Source organism: Cornus florida, unplaced genomic scaffold (genome assembly GCF_030987335.1).
Source record: "Cornus florida cultivar Cherokee Brave unplaced genomic scaffold, ASM3098733v1 CherokeeBrave_3.0.0_Hap2_Chr10, whole genome shotgun sequence".
NCBI lineage: Eukaryota > Viridiplantae > Streptophyta > Magnoliopsida > Cornales > Cornaceae > Cornus > Cornus florida.
In genome coordinates, this window is record NW_026775580.1 from 65,687,512 (window position 1) to 65,711,073 (window position 23,562).

The following is a 23,562-nucleotide window of genomic DNA, read 5'->3' on the forward strand; positions in this document are numbered from 1 at the left end:
TTATTATCATGACTTGATCCAACATAGGCTAATTCAAGCAAGTCCCAAATTTCTTTAGCCGTTTTACAAAAGATAACTTTATTGAATTCATTTTTGCTTAATGCACAATAAAGATAACATATGGCTAAATCATTACATTTAACTAATCTATGGTCATTTTCATCCCATTCCTCTTTCGATTTAGGAATTTTGATCCCTTCAATAATTTTGGTTGGGATATGACTACCATATTCTATAACTTTCAATAAATCAATATCAATACTTTTTAGAAATACCCTCATTCTAATTTTCCAATAGATATAATCATTTTCATCAAAACAAGGAGGTTTATCATTGGGTTGTCCTTTTAAGTGGGTGATACTACCATTGTTGGCCATGATCGTACTCTAAGACGATTAAGTCCTTTAATTAGAGTTAGGCTCTGATACCAATTGTTGCCCAAGAATTGACTCTAGAAGGGGGGTGAATAGAGTCAATGCCAAACAATGGATAAATTTCGCAATATATAGAAATACAATTTCTATTCAACAATTTAAGTAATTATGCAATAATCAAGATATGAAATCAAGATATGGAATAAGCAATTAAAGCATAATTATAAGAGAGATAAGGGAAAAGAAATTGCAAACTACAACACGGCGATTTTTGCGAGGTTCGGAAACTCCTACTCCTCGGCTCAAGATCCCTCTTGAGACTTCCCAATCCAATATAGCTTCTCCTTGCGGGTGGAGAGCAAACCTTTACATGAAGCAAGACCTTGCTTCTTTTTCTTGCTAGGAAAACACCCTTCTCCTAGGCTTCTTTTGGGTCACACCAACCCTTACAAGTTTGTAGAAAAGATTGTAATTGAAATACAAGATTGAATCTCTCTCAAGATAGATATACAAGTGCAAGCTCACAAGAAATATCTCTCAAAGATTGATGTACAAACTTTAGCTCTCAACTAGAGTATATATGAATATAAGTGAAGCTCAAACTCTATAAATGATATGAATGAGAGAAGATGATATAAGTGAACAATGTAAGCTTTTATAATCTCTCAAGTGAATAATAGAGCAAAAACTCTATGAAGATTAAAGTAAGAGCAAAAGCCCTTTTAATCTTTGCTAGAATCTCTCAAGATAGAATAAGAGTGAATGAGAGAGATGAGAAGATGAGAGAACAAAAGCTCTCTTGAAATGTAATATTATGTCTCTCAAAATGGTGGTCTATTTGCTTCAGCAAAATGAGCCTTCCTTATATAGACAGCCGTAGCTTAATATGTCTGTTAGAAGTAGTTGGAAGACTTAAATGCAAAAAAGTGTCGTTGTAGATTCAAATATCTTAGAAGAGGCGGCTCTACAAAAAATGGGAGGCGGCTCCAATAACTGGGAGGCGGCTCCAATTCACAAAATGCATTCTACGACACACAATTTGGCTACTGGAGTGCAAAGAGGCGGCTCCTATAATTGGGAGGCGGCTCCAATAAAAATGGGAGGCGGCTCCAATAAAAATGGGAGGCGGCTCCAATTGATAAAATGTGCTTGCTTTAGTTTTCATGGAGGCAACACCTTGTTTTGTATTTTGATAGAAAATGGCATGACTTCAAATGGACATAACTCAGTCCATGAAACTCCAAATGAGGTGAAATTTAAGTCTAAATTTATTGCCTTGAAGTCAGCTTTCTAAATCCACTAGCCTTGCTCAAAAATTCCAAACACAGAAGAAGTTATGGCTATTTAAGTGCAACATGGTCAGAATTTTCGCAGAGCAGAATCATGTATTTTATGAAGCTCATATCTCAGTCATTTTTAATCCAATTTAGGTGAAATTTGAGTCTAAACTTAAGGGCTCGAAGTCAGCTTTCTAATTCCACTGGCCTTATATAAAAATTCCAACTACACAAATAGTTATAGCATTTTGAGTGCAAGCTGGTCTGGAAATTTTCTAGGCTGAAAATTGCTTCTTTTGAGATATTCATTTTTCTAGCACCTAGGACTTTGATGAATGATTCAATTTAGTTCAAAACCTATTTCTAAGAGTCTAGGGACATATAAGGATGATAAATATCAAGTTCATTGTGTCCTAGAGTCATTTACTAAATTATAGCAACAAAGACTTTAAAGATGAAATATTAAGTTCAATGCCTTTTCCTTTTCTTTCTAGACACCAAAGTAAATCTTATGATTAATGTGCATGGTCCTAGCATTTCTAGCTTAGGTTGTGAGTTCTTTCAAAGCTTATACAAGCTTGAACTAACCCTTTCTTAGCAAAGACTTCATATGACAATATCTATGAATGAAGTGCAAAGTCTATTACTAAGAATATAGGAATATTTGAATGATGATAATATGCATGATCCTATAGAGATGAGTTTCAAATGGATTCATAAATACTTTGACATTGAATCCAAAACACTCACCATCCTATCTACCCCTTTTCTTCATGCATTGTCCATGATCGTTTAGGCTTGAGGTAGTATTGCTTTCTTTCTTCCTTTGAGTTGCTTTCTTGCTCATTGAAGTCCAAGCTACCTTTGGACATTGCATTTTGTTCCTTACAACTTCATGTCTTCATTGTATCCATTTCTTTCCTTTATGTGATCTTGAGTAATGGAATACTTTGAATGATCTTTGGTACTTCATTGAGGTCATTCTTTGAATGTGAATAATCTATATAACACTCAATGTAAACATTAGTCCTTAAACACCATTAATGGTTTGTTATCATCAAAACACCTAGATTGTCATTGGATGAAATCCTTAAGGTCAACACATACACTTACACTTAGAAGATAAAGTTTTATCACTTGAGAAGATTCATGGGAGTAAAAATCCAGCAAATATGTTAACCAAGACAGTGACAATTGAAAAACTGAAGCTTTGTTTAATTTCAGTTGGTGTTCAAGCTTGAGGACAAAGGAGTGAGTTGCTATGGTGTTTTGCTATGTATGAAGGCATGTGGGAGTTGACAGTTTGATGTTTTTCAATCTCCAAGTGGGAGATTGATAGGTAGTGTGGAGCCTAATAGATACTGTACACCAAGATCCAACTTATTTGGAGGGTATTTTGGTTATTTTCAACTTGTTATGTTGACCTAGTGCGAGGGTATTTATTCATACTGAATTCTCTGTATCTGTAGCCGTTTCTTTATCATCATAGTGAAATTCCTACAACCCTTGGACGTAACCCTAAATTTTGGGTGAACCAAGTAAAATCTGTGTGTTGTCGTTGTGTGTGTGTGTTTGATCTATTTCTTGTGTTTTCTGTTTAATTTCGCAACACTCTCCTCTCTCGCTATGTCACGGTACACCCTCTCTCTCTCTCCTCTTTCTCTCTTCACACATAGTATACCATGGAATATATATATATATATATATATATATATATATATAATATGTATATCATATATCTGCTGGTTGGGGAAAAGAAAAGGAAAGAGAGGAATTGATTAAAGGAAAAAAAAAAAGATTCTTTTGCCTGTACGAGAATCCTTCTTCCTCTTTTTATTTCCAACTATAGATCTTCATATACGTATACACAGGGGAAAAGATCGAAAAGGAAATAGATGAATTTATTTGAAGAAAAAAATAAGATTCTATACACAGGGAAAAAGAAAAGGAAATAGAGGAATTGGCTAAAGAAAATAAATAAAAAAAATAGGAATGAGAATGGTTATTACATTCTCTGTTTGTATCCAAGCAGAGAAATGAGAATGATCATTCCATTCCTACATCATTCTCATTTCATTCTCACTTACATTCCATTCCTGCCTCATTCCTTCCATCACACCAAACTCGGCTTTAACATATAGGGTAAATTACACCTAGACCCCCTGAGGTTAGGTCATTTTACACCCAGATGAAGATTTGGGTTTTAACTTTCACTTACACCCCAAGTTGTTTTTTGAATTCTGACCCATGTGAATTGACCCTTTTACCCTTAATTTTTTAATACAATTTAATAAAAAAAAAAATTCCGTAACTCTAAAAGACAAAACTACCCCTTTCATTATATACATACTAAATAACACACACCAAACAAACACCCAACACACCTCTTTGCATCTCTCTCTCCGAGCCAAATACAAACCTAGCCACCGACCGACGCACGAAGAGGCAAAAAGAAGCAACTGGACCGGGAAGATCAAAGACTTTTCTCTCTCTCATCGAAATACACCTCTCGTTCTCTTTCTCACTAGAGTACTTGGATGTTTACCTTGTAGCAGATTGGACAAATAGTCTTCGCCACAAATGGAGATGGATTGGAGATGTATTCTGCTACTGATTATTGAATAGATCTCAGATTCTAGTTCTGAAGGTACGATCTCCATATTCATTTTCATTCTTGATATGTTAGTCTTCTCTTTCTAGGAACTCATATTAATACTTTTTTTCCTTTGTTCTTGTTCAATTTTTTGTATCCTTCTCTTCCCATTTCACAATTTGATTTGAAATTTTTTGTTTAAATTTTTGGTAGTCTCTGCTTATCTTCCGATATCACAATCTGATTCAATTTGTTTTTAATTGTTGAACATTGGTCAACAATTTTCTGATATATTGCGTGTGTATACTTAAATATATATATATATATATATATATATATATATATATATATATATATATATATATGTACTTGCTGCATCTACAAGTTATAGTGTTTGATTGCTGAATAGTTTCTTTATAGTCTTCATCTTCCTAATTTGAATAATTGGTTGTTTATAACACCAATATATCTTTTCTGTTTCACTTTTAGAGTTTGATGTTTTAGGGAAATTTCTCTTTTTATTTATTCCAATCATTTTTTAATAACTTCAGATTAAATATAACATTAGGACCGATGCCTTGGTAAGTGTCTAATGATTAATTACTAGAAATCGTGACAGTGCCCTTTTGATTTTTGTCCATACAATTGACCATATGAATAATATGGTGTACTTACCATTTTTATATAATAAAGCATAGCAACATTGGTCAATATAATGGCTGAGGAAATAAAAACAAGATAAACTTTTGCAATTTTTTTATGCCATTAAAGTATCAATTTTCTAAAATACTTCTACAGTGTAATTTAATATAAAATATAAAGATTAATGAAGTGTTTTGAAAATATTTTGTGAGTGTGCGTAAATTTATATATATTTTTTGTACTATAGGATTGCAATTCGTCTTTTTTTTTTTTTGGTTTCTATCAATTTGAGTGTCTACATTTCATATGTTATTTTGCGTGTTCATGTTTTGGTTCAATTATTTTTGCATACTGTACCCAACTTTTGGAAAAAGTTCTGCGAGTCTGCATTTCATTTCTAATTCCAGTGAGGCTTTTTTTTTTTTTTTTTGAAATATATTATCTGACATGTTTGTTGTGTGTTATTCCAGTTTGAAATGGCATATGACAGATTGCATGATATCATTGTTCATTTTGAAGGACACATACATGTAATAGGGAATGTTCATCTAGACAAGTTCAGTTATTTCATGCTGTATAATAATGTTATTATATTGCTGAAAAATGATGTTCAGAAAGGTGCGGCATTGAATTTTTTCTTTAAAATTTCTGGAACTGATCAGAAAGGTGCGACATTGACTTTAAGTTGGGAATGTATTGATATATTTTGAGACTTTAAGTTAGAATTATTTATGTATTTTGAGCCTTAAAGTTGGGAATGTATTGATATATTTTGAGATTTTAAGTTGCTGTAACAAGTTTTCAAAATTGGATTAGACATAACACATATTTTAGCTTATCAATTGCTGTAACAGGTATTAAAAAGTTGCAATCCTCTAATAGGTTTTAAAAATTGGACTGTAACAGGTTATGATTTTAGAGGTTTAAAAAAAAAATTACAATTGTTTTACATGTTTTCAATTTAAATTAAAATTTGTTGACCAATTGTATTACGGGATTGTAACTAGGTGTTTTTTCAAAAAAAAAAAGAAAAAAAAAGGGGGGATTGTGCAAGGTACAAGAATTTTAATATGATTATAACAGCTATTTTACATTCTAATATGTAACCAATTAAGAAAGAAATAAAATATGCAACCAATTAAGAAAGAGTATTATAATAGCTAACGTCATTGTTAGGAAAAAAAAATAAAAAGAATAGCAAAAGGCAACAATTATATGTAGCAAACAGCTGCGGCTTGTAAGGTCAATGGGGGTATTTTAGTCATGAAAAATTTTGAGGGGTATTTTAGTCATGAAAATTTTGAAATACATTTTTTTAAGTGAACAAATGGTGAAAAAGGTAGAATAGTCATTTTATACTTAAAAAGTATTTTACTTACACTCCAAATTGACATTTGAGGTGTAAGTAAAATATAAAATCACTCTTTCATGGAGTTTAGGTGTAATTTACCCTAATATATATCAAAAGCTACCTCCTTAATTGCTCCTCGTGTGATGTGTGAGATGATGTTCATGCTGACTCTGTTTTGTTGTTTTGCGTTTTGCTTTGTAAATAATAATAATAATAATAAGTGAACAAAACGGACGGAAAAAAAAAACGAAAAATTAATTGCTAAATAATTGAAAAAAAAAATTAACGGCTATATATCACTAATTTAATACACTGCAGATAAATTAATCTGCTAATAGTCAAGTGCAATCAATATAGATATATATATATTTCCGAAATTTTAAGCAAATTGTATATATGTATAAATATTTACAAGTCCTTAAGGCCAGCAGCCCAACAACTAGGCAGCCGAAGGATCAACCCAACCCAATGTACAATAACTGCTCTGAACTGCTTTTTCTCCAAACCACCATCGTTGGTGCAAGCAAAAGATAGCTGTTGGAACTGAGCTTTTGCAGTTAGCAATGGCTGTCTCAACAATCGAACCGAAATCAAGCTTCAATATTTGGAACGCTTTTCAAGTTTTGATGCAACCGCTTTTACAAAACACTGGCTAAAAATGACGTATAAATGAATTTTCATATGATTGTAATTATTTTCTGTAGTTTTTTTTTTTTTTTTTTGCATATTTATGTAGCAGTAATGCTAGTATTTTTGGTGGTTTCAGGACTCCCAAGTGTTTGGATAACAAGAAGATCTTTCTTTTGAGTCTCTTAAAATCAATGATTTTTCTATTCATTGATAATAGAAATTAAAGGACAAATTTATTTTTTTATTTATTTATTTATTTAGTATCTTTTCAAGCTACCATAAAATATTCGTATGAGATGTAACCTATGAAGTACGGACACTTTTATGAATAAGTCATGTTGTGTCCGTGTCGGATACCGATACCCGTTAAATATTACGTGATACTAAATATAAGTGTTCGTAAATAAAAATAAATTTTTATTATTTTTGATACAATTTTTATTGTTTTTGACACATTTTCGACGCTTCTAGACATTTTACCGACACTTCTTGAACACTTAGACCGACACTTTCAAACATTTATATCACAAGTCTACCCGGTAATTTTGAAAATAATATGTTTACATTCTAAAGTGTTTAACATTTTTCTTTAATAAAAATTAACATTATACACATGTGATAACAAGCGAATCACTAAATGATATTTGTTCATTTAAAATAAAAATACTTTTATGACAAAGTAGTGCAATAACGATATATATATATATATATATATATATAGAAAATAATATGTTTACATTCTAAAGTGTTTAACATTTTTCTTTAATAAAAATTAACATTATACACATGTGATAACAAGCGAAGCACTAAATGATATTTGTTCATTTAAAATAAAAATACTATTATGACCTTAAATGAACAAATATCATATATATATATATATATATATATATATATAAAAGTCATTACTCTTAATATAAAATTAGAAATGAATTAAAGTTTTATAATATTATTACTCAATACATGTATATAAATAAATATTTATATTTATATATAGTCATGTCCAAGTCGTACCCTGATTATACTTTTTAAAAATTTGACGCGTCGACGTATTCGTGTGCATGCTACATAGGATGTAACGATTAGTAGTTTGGTTAGTGAGGTTAGGGAGTTAGAGATTAAAGGTGGAACATAAATAATATTGGTGGGTTTCGAATACTATGATTATTAAGAGGATGTAGTTAAGAAGAAAATTTTAATTGGGTGTTTGTATTAGTGACTTGGTATCATCACCCCTTACTGATAGGACTTACTAAAATAAAGCACTTTTATTTTCATGTGATATTTGATTGATAACACAAATAACAAAATATTAAACGTGCAAAGAAATCTTTCTCATGATAAGGATTCGTTTAGTAATATTTTTGTTTTCTATTTTTGTACTTAATTTCTCAAATATAGGCAACAGAAGTATACACTCGGAACCAAACACATACTAAACTACTTCGCTCCATTTGTGATTGCCTTTCTTTCTTGACGTCTTACACCATACTTGAAGAGATGGAAATTCATAAGGGATGAATGATGATTCATCCATCGTTTGTTTTTTTTGTTTTTTAGCACGAAGGAAATTTGTTTATTCCTTCTTATCTTTTCCCTCTCCCTTCCATCCTACCAAACTAAGCATTAAAGTTTGATATATTATGAAACATATCCTAGTGCAAATATATATATATATATATATATATATATATATATATATATATATATATATATATATATTTCCTAGTTGGTACTCACACACACTTGTTTCTTTTAAGATTTGAACTCATGATCTCCCTTTAGGAAGTAAGAGACTGATATCGCTAGGTCACTGGCAAATAACCTAGCCAGTCATGACTTTGAATGAATGAGCCATGCGTGCGCCTTTTATACGTATTCCATTGTCCTTATACCTAACTTAGTGCATGAATAGTGATAAAAAGTAAGATGTGCTAAATTTTCTCAAGATTTATACAAATTAATGTTCTATTTTTGCATCAAAATTATATAGAATATAAGATAAAATTGTATTCACATACATCAAACTTTTATCCAACAAGATTATATATTTTGCATGACACACTGTCGATTCCTATTCTTATTTTAACTCGTTGTATCTTTCAATAGATCTCCACAAGACACCTTAAAAAAAAATCGTTGCACAACACAGAAAAAACTCATTCTGAAGCAAGAATTTATTTTCATCCGTTACCTGTGCAAGATAAAAAATAAAATATAAAATATAAAAATATAAAAAATAGTATGAACTCAAAATCTTGGAAGAACATCCTGTAAGATTATTTATTTAATTGTGGCCCACATGATTTGGACATGTGACATATTACTTCGTGACTAAGTAAATAGATATCAATTAATATTATTTATTTATGGTCAACTTATAATTACCTTTTTGGTAATTACTTATTGGAGAAGTGTTTTCTTTTCTTATTTCTTACTTTGATGGAAAGTAGAATTATGTTACTAATAGGAAAACTGGTCCTCTCTCTGCCTTTATAAAAGTGCATATACTCCATCAATTATGTACGCTAATGAAAACAAGTAAAAATTTTATGTGTGCAAAAGGTCAAAAGAGAGAAACCAGTTTCCACCTTTGCCTGTTGATCAGAGTTGCAGATTAGTTCGTGGCCAAAGGATCTGGACTTTGGACTTAATCTCAACAAGAATTGATATTGTGAATCGAGGTATTTATATCTAACTAGTATTTATTTATGCATTATAGATATGTGAAAATCATGAAGTTCTAAGATATGGGATTAATGTAAATTTGTGATTAATGGCTTAACACGAATTATTATAGTTTACATGTGGTATCAGAGCTAACGGTTTAGGAACTCATTATTTTTCATTAAAGTTGCATAAATAATATGTATAATTTTAAAATTAAATGATTGTATAATCCATTCTTTTAGAATCGTATGTTTAGATCAGTCCGTGTGGTTTTTGGGTTTAGGTACCTCAATTTCTGAGCCAAAATTGAATTATGAAAGTTGGTTACTGATACATAGTTTACATATGTGTAATAGTACAAATGTATGCATAATGTGTGTAAGACAAACAACTTCAATGCTTTAGGTTACTGATTTTCGTGCATGACTAATAAAGAACATTGAATTAAAAAAATAATAATAATAATAGCATTTGTCTTGCTATTGTTTTATAGAAACAGTAAGTTGTGAAAGGATTAGAAAGACTCATTATTATTATTATTTAAAAATTAATAAATACATAAAGTTTGTGTATCTATTTATTTTATTAAAGAGGTTTAAATTATTGTTATAAGTATTTGTCCAATGATTTGAAGATTCTAATTTTAATTTAAAATAAATTAAAATTAAAGTTATTGAATACATAAAATATATGTATTGATTTATTTATTTTAGGAATTTGAATTTCTAGAATAATTTGTGAGTTTAGAAATTTAATCTAATAAATTAAACATGTAAATAACTTATTGTTTCGTACCCAAACATACATACATATTGTAGAATCAATTTTAAATTGATTCAATTGTGATCTTTAAGTCCGAAAATAAAATAATATATTTTATGATGTATATAAAATAAAAAGATATTTTCTATGAAATTTCGGACTATTAAGGTTTTGAGATCGAAGTTGCTTAAACTTTAATCGACAATTATGAGTATGTGTGTATAATGTTAAATGGGTAAATTAATAATTAATTAATTACTAATTAATTTAATATTCATATTATGTGTGGGTTAATAGTTACCAAAGTGGCCTAACCATAATGGTCGATGAATATTAATTTTAGTAGTAAATATAACTTAATGATGAATTAATTACTGTCCAATTTAATATTCATATTATGTGAAGATTGGTAGCTACTAAAGTGCCCAATCATAATGATTGATGAATATTAATTTTTGTAATAGACATAATTAATCATAAATTAGCTACTATCTAATTTAATATTCATATTATGTAAAGGTTGGTAGCTACCAAAATGGCCTAACCATAATAGTTGATAAATATTAATTTTAGTAGTAAACATAATTGCAATATTTCATGAATTATGATGCTTATAATTTTTTGTGATATTCATGAATATTGATTTTATTTAATTATGAGAAATAATTCCTCAAAGGGAATTGATTTTCAAATGATTAAATAAAAATTAAAGGGTCGTATGTATTTTTTTTTTAATTAGGTAAATATAGGATATCCAAAGGTAACTTATTTGTTTAATTAAATAATGTATCACCAATAAAGGTATACATATAAATACATGTAAGCATCATTATTAGTATTTTATAGTTGCCACCCAAAGGGGTACTATAGTTATACATTGTATTTATATTTTTAAGTTATACATACGTGTTGTTAACTCAAAGCATTATTATTATTAAGATTTTATCTTATTATATTTATTTTATTACATCCTTTAATGCGCATGCTATATCTGTTCTGATTCTCAATATTACTAACTTCTCATAATGAAATGAGTAAGTTGAGTTCAAAATTTAGATGTGTTAAATCTTAATTTAACATTTTAAATTGAAGAACTTACTGTTATTACTGATAAAAATAGTGAGGAAGAAAAGATTATCCATAAAAGCTTGGGAGAGATCGAACAGATTAAGCATTATGGTTATGCGAATAATTGTTCCTCATAGTTATAGTGCTAAGGAATATTTTGACTAGAAGAATGTTTCCGTATTATAAATAAATATCTAAAACGAAAATTATTAATTGATATCACTACTATGCATTTTTGTTGGTACTCTTACCATGTATGGGTATGTTCTTAGGATGACTAATGTTGCTACCAAATTGAGAACCTTATAGATGATTGTGGATAAGAATTTTCTTATTCAATTTATTCTCAATTTCTTATCTATTCAGTATGGGTTATTTCGAATTAACACTATTAAGATAAGTGGAAAGTGATTTAATTGACCATTATGTTAATTTATGAGGAGACAAAACTTAAGTAGCAAGGTAATCATTATGTTCATCTGACGACTCAAGAAGTTAGAAAGAAATTTGGGAATAAGTCAGAAAAGACAATAAGTGAGCAACACCCAAAATTAAAAGATTTAGGTCAATCTACTAAAAGAAAGTAATGTAATAATGAAAAAGTGTCATTAATGAATTGAACACTTTTAGAAAGATTACATGACATATAAAGAATGATTCGAAAAAGAAAAGTACGCTTTTGGCTTTTGTATATTACGAATTACTTGTTGAAGTTCTTTTTAATACATGATAGGTTGACTTAAGTACTAATATTTATGTTTCTAATATATGCAAGAATTTTTTATGGCCTAAACCACAAATTCAAATAAGAATTTCTTATTTATAATAATTGGGAAAAAGTTTTGTTGAAACCATTGTGACACTATGTTTAATGTTAGACAATGGATTTTATTTAAATTATTTTAAAAATTTTATGTTTATTCAATTTCCCATAATTTGATTTTATTTCAAAAACTTTATGCTAATGGTTTTTCATTTAAATTTGGTAATGATATTTATTTAAGAAATTATAATTTGTGAGTTATGGCATTATTGTTGATGATTTCTGTAAATTCAAATTTGATGGTTTATTTATTAAAATCTTTTTGATCTTGTATCTTAATGTTAGAATTAAGCGTATCTCAATTAATAGAAAATTTATCTTTGGCATAAAAGACTAGGTCAATATCTAGTGAAATGTTAGGAAAATTAGTAAAGGATGTGATTCTTCTGAATCTAAACTTTACTGATTTTGATGTGTGTGTAGATTGTATTAAGGGTAAACAAACTAAACGCACAAAGAAATGAGCCACAATAAGTACATAACTTCTTGAAATTATTTGTAAACCTTCTGATGTTCCATCTTTTGGAGGAGAAAAGTATTTTATCGCCTTTATAGTTGTTTTTCACGTTATGGATATATCTATTTGTTGAATGAAAAATCTCAAACAGTGGGTACTCTTGAAGTATACATAAATGAGATTAAAAAACAACTAGATAGAAAGTGAAAATCATAAGGTCATATAGAGGTGGTGAATATTATGTAAAGTATGATGAAACAGGTTAATACTTTAACCGTTTGTTAAACTCCTTGAAATGTATGCCATTTGTGTTCAATACACTTTGTTATATATGCCACAGTAAAAGCGTGTAACTGTAAGGCTTAATCGTACTCTTATGGAATTGGTTAGGAGTATGTTAAGTAATTCCTCGTTACCCATAATGTTGTGGATATTAAGTAATCTAAAGGGTACAAGTTTTACTATCCGAAACATAGTACAATAATTATTGAAACCGGTAATGTCAGATTCATTAAGAATGGTGAAATCAGTGGGAGTGATAAAAATAAGAATTTGATCATTTCAGAAGTTAGGGTACAAATATCTTTACTCATAACTTATAAGGAAATAATTGTTTCTTCAGTTGTTGAACCGTATAACAACGAAGAACAATTAAATGATCAACAACTCTATAATGAGATTGTCACCAATGAATAGATTGTAGAAGAATCATAAGGAATAACATTAAGACGATCTCAAAGAGAAAGGAGATCTGCTATTCCGGATGATTATGTGATGTATCTGCAAGAATCTGATTTTGATATATAGTGAGATATATACGGATCCGGTTACATATTCACAAGCCATTAACAGTAATGATTTTACTAAATGGATCAGGGTCATGAATGAAGAGATTATAAAGATATTCTCTCTAGTATTTAAGAAGAAATCTTTTAAAATATCATGGCATTAGTAACTTATTATGATTTAGAGTTACATCAAATGGATGTGAATACAATTTTTATAAATAGGAGTTTATAAGAGGAAGTCCATATGGAACAACTTGAAGACTTCATATTAGAGGGTAAAGAATTCATGGTCCGTAAACTTAAGATGTCAATATATGGATTTAAACAAGCTTCTTAACAATGGTATATTAGGTTTAATGATACCATTATTTCTTTTGGTTTTAAAAAAAACACTGTTGATCAGTGTATATACTAGAATGTTAGTGGGAGTAAGTTTATATTTCTGATTCTATATATTGATGATATTTTATTTGTTAGTAGTGATCTTAGTTTATTATATGAAACTAAAAGTTATCTCTAAGAACTTTGAAATGAAATATATGGATGAAGCATCCTATGTGATAGGAATAGAAATATTTCATTATAGATCCCATTGATTTGTTTTTAGAATTGTCTCATAAAGTATATATTAAAAGAGTTCTAGAAGATTTGGTTGGAGGAACAATATTATGAAAAAGTGCAAAGTAATTTATGATTACTTTGTCTATTATGAAATTTTAATTTGTAACATGCTTTGAGGTTATAATTTATGGTTGCAGAATTTATTTCAGGACTTGGAGTTATGGGTACCGTTTTCAGATTGCTGAAAATTTATGCTGCAATTGTTGATCTTCTTGTATGAAAAATGATAGGTATTCTAAAGTTGAAATACTTTATCATTAAAGAAGATACTTAGAAACAACAAATGTCTATTGAAATTATAAGCACACAACTTATGATTGCAATCCATTAATGAATGGACTACCACCCAAGACATTTATGGAACATGTTAAAAGAATGGGTCTTGAACGTAGTCAATGATGATTATTTTTTAATTGTGGATTGCTTAACAGTGCTTATATATATTTGACATTTTGCGCTCATTAAATGTGTTTCTGATATTTCCTATTAATTAATGTACATGTACGTATTGCTTTAATAAGTGGTAATAGGAATAGTCTTGGAAAAGACATTATTGTTAGATCATTATTGATACTTCTCATTTATAAACTATGTTGAATAGATTACTAGTGTTGTGGTACATGGAAGGGACTGTGTCATTTAAGGACATACAACCGCCATGACTCACATTAGTAGTTTATTTACCATAGTATTTATGATGACCAACTTAATACCTTAATTTGATTTATGGTGCACACTAATGACTATTTTACTAAACCACTACAAAAGTTATCATATGTGCCAAGTGGGAGAATGTAAGATTATTTATTTAATTGTGGCCCACATGATTTGGACATGTGACATATTACTTCGTGGCTAAGTAAATAGATATCAATTAATATTATTTATTTATGGTCAACTTATAATTACCTTTTTGGTAATTACTTATTGGAGAAGTTTTTTCCTTTCTTATTTCTTACTTTGATGGAAAGTAGAATTATGTTACTAATAGGAAAACTGGTCATCTCTCTGCCTTTATAAAAGTGCATATACTCTATCAATTATGTACGCTAATGAAAACAACACGTAAAAATTTTATGTGTGCAAAAGGTCAAAAGAGAGAAACCAGTTTCTACCTTTGCCTGTTGATCAGAGTTGCAGATTAGTTCGTGGCCAAAGGATTTGGACGTTGGACTTAATCTCAACAAGAATTAATATTGTGAATCGAGGTATTTATATCTAACTAGTATTTATTTATGCATTATAGATATGTGAAAATCTTGAAGTTCTAAGATATGGGATTCATGTAAATTTGTGATTAATGGCTTAACACGAATTATTATAGTTTACACATTCACCAGCTAATCTATTTATACAGAAACGCTCTCATTCAAGAAGGATTCCGGACAATGTCGATCATGGATGAGAAACTCGACTGCAGAGAAATCAACGGTGGATTCTTCTCCAAGCTAAGGAAAACAATACAGCAAAAAAGCATTAATATTCTATCATTAGAAAGAACCGTTGGCTGCACAACACTAGTTAAAAATTAAAATGTTCATTTCTGAATTTCATGGTAGATTAAGTAATCACCGGTTTACTAAATAACTCATGGCTTAAATATTCTTCTACATTTCCACACTCAATCAGATAAATCTTGACAATGATGACTGAATATTATTGACTAATAACAGAACTTTTGACGATTCACTTACAGCCTTGTGGGATATTATCCGTCCTCACAAACAGAAAAATTGTTCAATATTATGTTACAAATGCGGCATGTTTTAAAGCACTTGATCATCTCTACCACCAGTCTTGAGTATTTACCGCAATTTGACAGAAAGCAAGGCTTCGAAACAAAACCAGATTTAGCTTAAACATCTAGAGAAGCAGAAGCTGTATATTTCAGAATAGCCGCAGCAATCCTCTGTTTGTCTCTAGTTGGGAATGCTTCCAATAGGGTCCCATCTTTATAGAATTGGAACAGTGGCACTGCCTACATCAATTCAGGAACTTATCAATTCCAGTGGGAAACTATGTTTTAAGAAAATAATAATAATAATAATAATAATAATAAAAGAAAAAAAGAAAAAGAATAACAGAAGGTTCATTGATTACAATGGCAAGAAGATAACAAGAAAGTGCATCTTCCATGAGAATGCACATGAATATTGTAGCAGTAAACCAATGATTATAATCAAGTCACTAATCACTCTCATCCAGAAAAACAACCAATAATAATAATAAATAAATAAAAACACAATTGTAAAATCTGGCATCTCCATTCATCGGTATATGCATTCTCAGATTTATAATTTAGATCCATTAGTTTACAAATTTCTACAAATTACAAATGTTTGGACATATATTACGTATTGAAAAATAGTTCAACACAAAATGTTTGAACATGTTGAAGCTTTTGTAATCCACAAAACCCAAATGTCAATAAATGACCAACATCTTCAATCCCAAGATAAAATATCCAAAATTCTTATAGCAAAACCACATCGATGACAAGATAAGACGACAGTTGCTAACAGAACGATTACCTTGATTCTAAGTCGTTCAGCAACCTCAGATTGATCATCATATTCGTCGATTACCTGTGAAAATTAGCATAAATCAGAACATCATACTCATTTCTATTACCAAATAAGAAAATAATTGCTAATCCCAACAACCAATTAAATTTCCAACTTCCCACCATTGCAAGGTGTTCAACAAGTATTTTCTCTAAACATCCTTCTATAATGTAAACACAAATTTGAAGTGAATGAAATTACTCACATTGTGCTTCAAGAAGATAACAGCATCTTCTTGATCACCAGCTCCTCTGCATAATTTCGAAAAAATCTGCTCTATATACTTGCAGCTGCCACAAGCAGTGCGATAAAAATCAACTACAACTAAAGAATTAGTTTCCTTGGCTTTTTCCAGAATTCTGAAGAACTCTTCGTCAGTCCTAAATTCTCTGACACATTCAGCAGGACAAATATCATCATCTTCATCAGATAATTCTTCGAGATTTTCATTAGCCACGCTTTTGATCTTCGCATATTGAAATGTGCGACTGTTTTTAACAAAATCCAGTGTCTCCAAACCTTCACTTCTGATGATAACTGGAAATTTTGCCTTCAATCGGCATGATTTAATGAGACTTCGATCTGGTAGTGAATTGGGAACCATTGAGGGAATTCTAAAATCATGTGGTCCATCTGAGTTTCTTCCAAAACTGAAAGAGGACTTCTGATAAAGAATACTCTTGTTTTGCATGACAGCATATGACAGACCTCCAGAATAGAAGCTGGTATTATGCTTAGAACAAAGAACTTCCGAGATAAAATTTTGACATGCATTAGCTAATACTTCATATGAAAAAGCATTTGATTCTCAGAAAATAAATTCTTTACATTAGCATCCCATTCCCTGAGGCAAGGAATGTGAAAAAATTGATAACCATCCCTGTAAAAAACATGGCAGATGAAAGTATTAGAACCTTTCATGGTCAATATATTAAACAAATTTGTGCACCAATGACAAACAAATTCTTGCTAGGCACTACATTATTTGCAGTGATTTTCTACCTTAGCATGATAATATATATACATATATATATATATGCATATATATATTGGTAAAAACATCAAATTTCGCATGAATATAAAAGCAATATAAGTTACTCACATCTTAATGTTATGATAGACTAGAAAAAAATGTTTTTAATGTGCAACCAGCTATTTGGAACAGCACTTCAGGCCTCTCTTATTTCAACTATTATGTAATTTAGAATCACTCCACTACCACTTTCATATTGCAAACCAAATAACTCCACAGCTGCTCATTTCAGTACTTCCAGTGCATAAAGAGGAATACATACGAGCCCAGAACCAGTATGTCTAAATGCAGCAGTGTTAGGGATCATTCAGGCTATTGCATATACATAGATATTCGTCTATTTATCTATATATAGCTAGAACCTCAAGGATGTTGCCTAGAATTTCATGGACCAAATGAGACAGGCACTTGTTCTAGCTAGCTACAAAAACCTTCTGCCAGAGAAACCCTAGTAAAAATCTTTCACTTTTAATGTACCAATTTTGTTGCTGATTTAAAAGCATATGACAAATGACTCAAAACAAATACAAAAGGAACTAAATTAGACTCTCCCATTAGTCTGTAAACTTCAATCCTATAATCCTAAATGTTGGTAACAACCCGAGCAGACACAATCATGCACCACTCTAGTATCTATAACAATGAAAGTTGCTTATGCAATTGAATATCATTTACAACTCAGTGACTTGTGCATTAGCCATGGTAAAAAGAAAACCTACAGATGGAAAACCAGGTACTAATACGATTTTAAGCCCAAATTCAAGTAATTTTTGTTAGAAAAGATTTCATTATATCCATGGAAATGGCGGATCTCAATTACTTACAGTTAATGATAGTGTTAACAAACAGCTCTTCAAAAAGCTTAAATTGCTAATAAATGGACCCAATATTACATACCACTCTCTAACAACAATGTATATCCAGCTCCAACACTCTCTCACTTGTGACCTCGTTTCTCAAAGCGGAGAGGTAGACAAACAGGCGAGAATGGGCAGTAAAATGCAAACAGTGAGAATTGAAACAAGACATCCATAATAAAGAAGAGATTTGATATTATGTTAGACAATCAATTTCCCCCTAAAAATTTGAGAGTTCGAGTCCTGTGAGGGACAATATTGCGGGTGGGTGTGCATTTGCTTGAACTTTTGGGAAAAAAAAAATTAAAAAAAAAAAAAAAAAACCCCTCACCGTGTGCCCAAAAAAACTCAAGACCTGTTTGCCCAAACACCTTGTTAACAGCCCACTTCTCCAAAAATTCAAGCTAGTAAATCTAAGAGTTCTAGGAAACAAAGCTTAAGCTGGTAGAGAATCGTGTAACATTGTATTTATATATTAATCATTCCTACAAGGTACATGATCAACGCCATAAACAAGAAATAAAACACTATTTGACGTAAAATAAGGATCAAAATATCTATGTTAACTTTGATGAATTGGACATGGGTTCACAACCATACTGGTCCAGAAAGAAGCAGAGTTTGCAATGAAAGAAACTGAAATGCAGATAATAAAAGAACAACAACAAATTAATATTCATGGGAAGAAAACACAGAAGATTTCGAGGTTTTGATAATAGCATTTTGATGACTGAATTTCAAATGGTAAATTGATGGGAATTAGCAACACTTACCCGTGAATGTTATCATCCTTTCTGGAAGTATCCTCGCGGCCGATATCTGAAGGAGAGTGGTTTCAGATGAGAAAATGACTTGATAGACTATTCTCCTTCACACATTTACGTGCTTTTTTCGTATTTTAATTGTTATTTATTTATTTTATAATTTTTATAAAAAAAAATATTTTAATTGTTATTTATTTATTTTATAATTTTTATATAAAAAAATGATTGGATATTGAGGACTGTCACATTATTCTCTAATTTCATTTCATTCACTACCCTCCATAGATTTTTACATATAAATGTACTTATGAATCTATATTTACACTATAATGTAGTAAAAGTCATATAATTTCAAAAAACATAAAAATTGATCAAATGACGTGGATATGAACTTTCCTTGTTTACTATAATTTGTTATCCAAAGTAACCTTTCACTTTTTGAACCGAATTACCATAATGCCCTATTTCATTAATTCACCCAAACAAAGTCCAAAATTTCTTTTTAGGGCACTGATTGTGTTCATGCTGCCGCCGCTTCTTTCTTCCATCAGATATGCATTACCCATATGTGCCTCCCCAACGGTAACAAATTCCTCTACTCCAATGAGCAGAAGCTCTTCATCGCCTTCCATCCACATCCCATGCAAATGTTGTTCCGCTCATACAAAACAAAGCAACAAAAACAAGCCACTGGTCCGTCTCGTATGGCTCGAAACAACGAGGCCAAAGTGATAAGGTCACCTGGCTTCTTGAAGCCTGAGGCTTTGGTTCGATATTTGGGGAAAATGGACTCGAGACACAACAACAACAATTGCAGACTTTTAGCTTTCAAAAAAAAAAAAAATTGCAGACTTACTGGGTTTCTATATGGTTTTCCTCCATCTCTCTCTATTTGGTTTTCCTCGATCAGACATGGTTGGTTCTATATATATATATCATTAACCTTGTGTTTAATTTATTGAAGATGTGGTTGCTCTCCAGGAAGGAATCAACTAAAATTTGATGCGGAAGATACATGTTTACCTGGGCAGTTCATGCCGGAGGCCGAGATACATATATGATTGTGTAATGTATATCTGAAGACTGAATGGAGGAGAAGCAGCGGCGGCGGGGAATGAACACGTCAGTGCCCTAACAAAAATTATAGGCTTTGTTTGGGCGAATTAATCAAATGGGGCAGTATGGTAATTTGGTTTAAAAAATGAAAAGGTTATTTTGGACAATAAATTATAGTGAACAGTAAAAATTCACCTCCACATCATTAATTTGGTAAACTCCATTTTTTTAAAAACTAAGAAAATTTAACTACATCATAACGTAAATATGAGCTCATAAGTGCGTTTTATATATAAAAACTTTTTATTTTTATTATCATTATCATTATCATTTTGTGTAAATCAATGTTATACCCTCTCCGTCCTATATTAATAGTCCATTATCTCATTTTTTGTTGTCCCATTTTAGTTATCACATTTCAAAAATCAATACACTTTTTTTTATTACTCCTAATTTATCCCTAAAAGATTAAACTAATTAAAATTTCAAAATAAGTGGATCCCATTACAAATAACTTTTTCATACTACTTTTACCAATATAATAAGTGGACCCCATTAAAAATAACTTTTCCATCCTACTTTTACAAATTTTTAGGAAGGACAAATTTGAAAATGCATCATTTACTAATGTAATAAACTATGTTAAAAAAAATTGCCTTAAAAACTGTACAATATGATTTGGACAATTATAAAGGGACAGAGGTAATATTAAAAGAGAAATAATTGTAAAAGGAGGTCCAAAGGCAAAAGCAAAACAAGTAAGAGCAACCTCAAGCAAAAGCCCAAAAGCAACAACAAAATAAAAGAACCAAATCACATACCTAACCCAAGCCCAATAAATCCTAACCCAGTTTCATGATCAAGAGAGGGCAGCCAAAATTGAAAACCAGAGAGACACACTCAAGGACGAAGGCAATGTATAGTCAGTGGGCCAATTGCCCCCACTAAAATTATTTTTTTACCATTATATATCACAATTTTTTTTCTTTTCTTTTTTTTTTTTAATTTCAATTATATACCTATGAAATATTTATGTTGCCCCTTGAAATTACAAGAAAAATTCAGTTTTGTCCACTCACACTACTTGTTGGATCCGTCCTTGGAGGCACTAATTAGTAAAGATGATTGTGCTTGGGAGGTTCCAAGACGCTGCAATATTCCTAGAGCTTTTGCAGTCGAGGAGTTTGATTAAGAAGGCGACTTCTAACGCTGTCAAAGATCAATTTTTGAATAACTTCAACAAAGGCATTTTTCCCACTGAAGATGCGATTGTTTCTTTCCTTCCATAGGAAATAGATACAGCAATTGAAGCAGAGCTTGTAGATATACGCGTTGTCAGCATTTCTATTTGGGCTTCATAAGGAGGTGATCCAAGCTACGATTGAAAGGTAATTGAGGTCACCATATTGAAAGAACCCCCAAATCTCAGAGGAGAATGGGCAATTGAAGAAAAGATGCATGTGGGATTCGACTCCATTAGAGCAGAGGGTGCATGAAGTAGAGGTATTCGACCCCAATACTCTTACCATCTTTGGTCTTGAGTCTAGAATTAAGGGCCAACCAAGTGATGAACAATTGCCGGGGAATGTGATTCGTGAACCAGACGATAGAGGACCAAATGAGAAGAATCGAAGGCTTGCTCCCTCATAATAGTTATATATTTAATTTTTTTTTTTCCAACCAAACAAACAACACTACATTAGAGTTGTACACAGAGATGCTGCAAATACAAAGGCATTCCAAGCCCTCCATATTAGCTTCAGACAAAGCGAAGCATTATAAAACAACCCAAGACTAAAAGATTGGGGAACCCATATCCTCTGCACCGCGGGCACATAATACCTTTTCACCCAGCAAACCAATAGCATTTGGACCACATGGTCAGGCCCATTTTGCTTCCCCACTGCCTGTCTTTGGATGGACATCATTCTTATCAACATACAGAAGTGGTTGGCCTACATGATTAGAACAACCTTTCCTTACGTCTTCCCCATGCACCTGAAGACTAATTAACCTATGGTCCACAGTCTGACTCCACACAATAGCACACGAAACTCGAGGACAACTTTGGTGCATATGAGGAACAAACAAAGGGCAACAAGATATTGCTGGCAAGCCACCACTGGCGGGAAATCTAATTACAACAGAAGCAATATAAAACCACCACCAAAACACAGAGAACAGCAAAAATTACACGCCTTAGATTCAAACCATCAGGACAATGTATTCCAGCAACATCCAGCCACGACCCAAAGTCAATGGCGACCAGAATAGACTCAACACTGACCGGAGTAACAGGGGTTGCTGTAGAAATCCGTCCAACTCGCAAAATCTTTAAAGTATTTAAAATAAATAAAGAGAATAAAGCTGTATTAAGAGGGTAAAAAGCTCACTTGTATTATCACTGCTTTGTGAATATATACAGAGTTACAATGAGACTATCTATAGAAAGTTTACAATAAATTTGAATTTGAAAAATATGCTAAACCATAGGAGTGATAAATGGCTTAATCAATTCTACAGAAATGTTTTACGTGGCCCTAAGATCATGGAGGAAATAAGGAATGTGCTGGAATGATTTTTCCTTGATTGGAGGAATTATCATCTATACGCCCCCACAAGATGGTGCTTCCATTAGAAATACCAATCTTGGATCGTAAGAGTGAAAATCGTTGCCTTGAAAGAGGCTTTGTAAGAGCATCAGCAAGTTGATCAGTTGTGGATACAAGAGAAACTTGAAGCAATCCTTTTGAGACTTTGTCGCGTACAAAATGATAGTCAATAGCAATATGTTTCATGCGTGAGTAAAAAACTAGATTAACACAAAGATATGTTGCACCAACATTATCACATAAGATAACAGGATGTTTTGTGAGTGAGACTCCAAACTCATTAAGAACAGATTGAACCTAAGATAATTCTGTTGTAGTGGCAGCAACAGCCCGGTATTCAGCTTCAGTAGAGGATCGAACAATGGATCTTTGCTTCCTTGAACTCCATGAAATTAGATTACCACTTAGATAAACAATGTAGGTAGTTGTGGAGGTACGATCATCACGATTTTCGGCCCAATCGGCATCAGAATAAGCATGCAAAAAAGGAGTAGCATGACGTTTGAGAAAAACACCATGATGAATAGTTCCTTTGAGGTAACGAAGAAGCCTTTTAGCAACAGTCTAATGTATCTGAGAGGGCTTATGCATGAATTGTGAAAGTTTGTTGACAGCATAGG

At 31.2% G+C, this 23,562-nt stretch overlaps 1 protein-coding gene and 1 long non-coding RNA gene across 4 annotated transcripts; one reads left to right on the forward strand and one right to left on the reverse strand.

Moving 5' to 3' along the window:
- Window positions 1-3,972: 3,972 nt before the first annotated feature.
- On the forward strand, window positions 3,973-5,724 carry LOC132279540 (uncharacterized). The gene is made up of 2 exons (XR_009471346.1): window positions 3,973-4,298; window positions 5,357-5,724. It is a non-coding gene; the product is annotated as an uncharacterized LOC132279540 (long non-coding RNA).
- A 9,850-nt stretch (window positions 5,725-15,574) lies between these two features.
- LOC132276458 (thioredoxin-like 4, chloroplastic) lies at window positions 15,575-19,386 on the reverse strand. Of its 3 annotated transcripts, none has more exons than XM_059777889.1 (4): window positions 19,284-19,386; window positions 16,826-17,500; window positions 16,588-16,641; window positions 15,575-16,030 (listed from the first exon to the last, which is right to left on the reverse strand). In XM_059777889.1, the coding sequence occupies exons 2-4, from the start codon at window positions 17,309-17,311 to the stop codon at window positions 15,944-15,946; spliced, it is 627 nt and encodes a 208-aa protein (XP_059633872.1). In that variant the 5' UTR covers window positions 17,312-17,500; window positions 19,284-19,386; the 3' UTR covers window positions 15,575-15,943. The 3 variants fall into 3 exon arrangements, with proteins under 3 accessions (XP_059633872.1, XP_059633870.1, XP_059633871.1); XM_059777887.1 differs by having other exon boundaries at window positions 15,575-16,034; XM_059777888.1 differs by lacking the exon at window positions 19,284-19,386 and adding an exon at window positions 18,551-19,270 and having other exon boundaries at window positions 15,575-16,034.
- Window positions 19,387-23,562: the final 4,176 nt, after the last annotated feature.

Coding starts and splice junctions, on each gene's coding strand:
- LOC132276458 (XM_059777887.1), bottom strand. CDS start 17,311: ATGCAAAACAAGAGTATTCTTTATCAGAAGTCCTCTTTCAGTTTTGGA. Junction 16,642..16,825: donor TTATCTTCTTGAAGCACAAT/GTGAGTAATTTC, acceptor TAATTTTCACAG/GTAATCGACGAATATGATGA. Junction 16,035..16,587: donor CTGAACGACTTAGAATCAAG/GTAATCGTTCTG, acceptor GAATTGATGTAG/GCAGTGCCACTGTTCCAATT.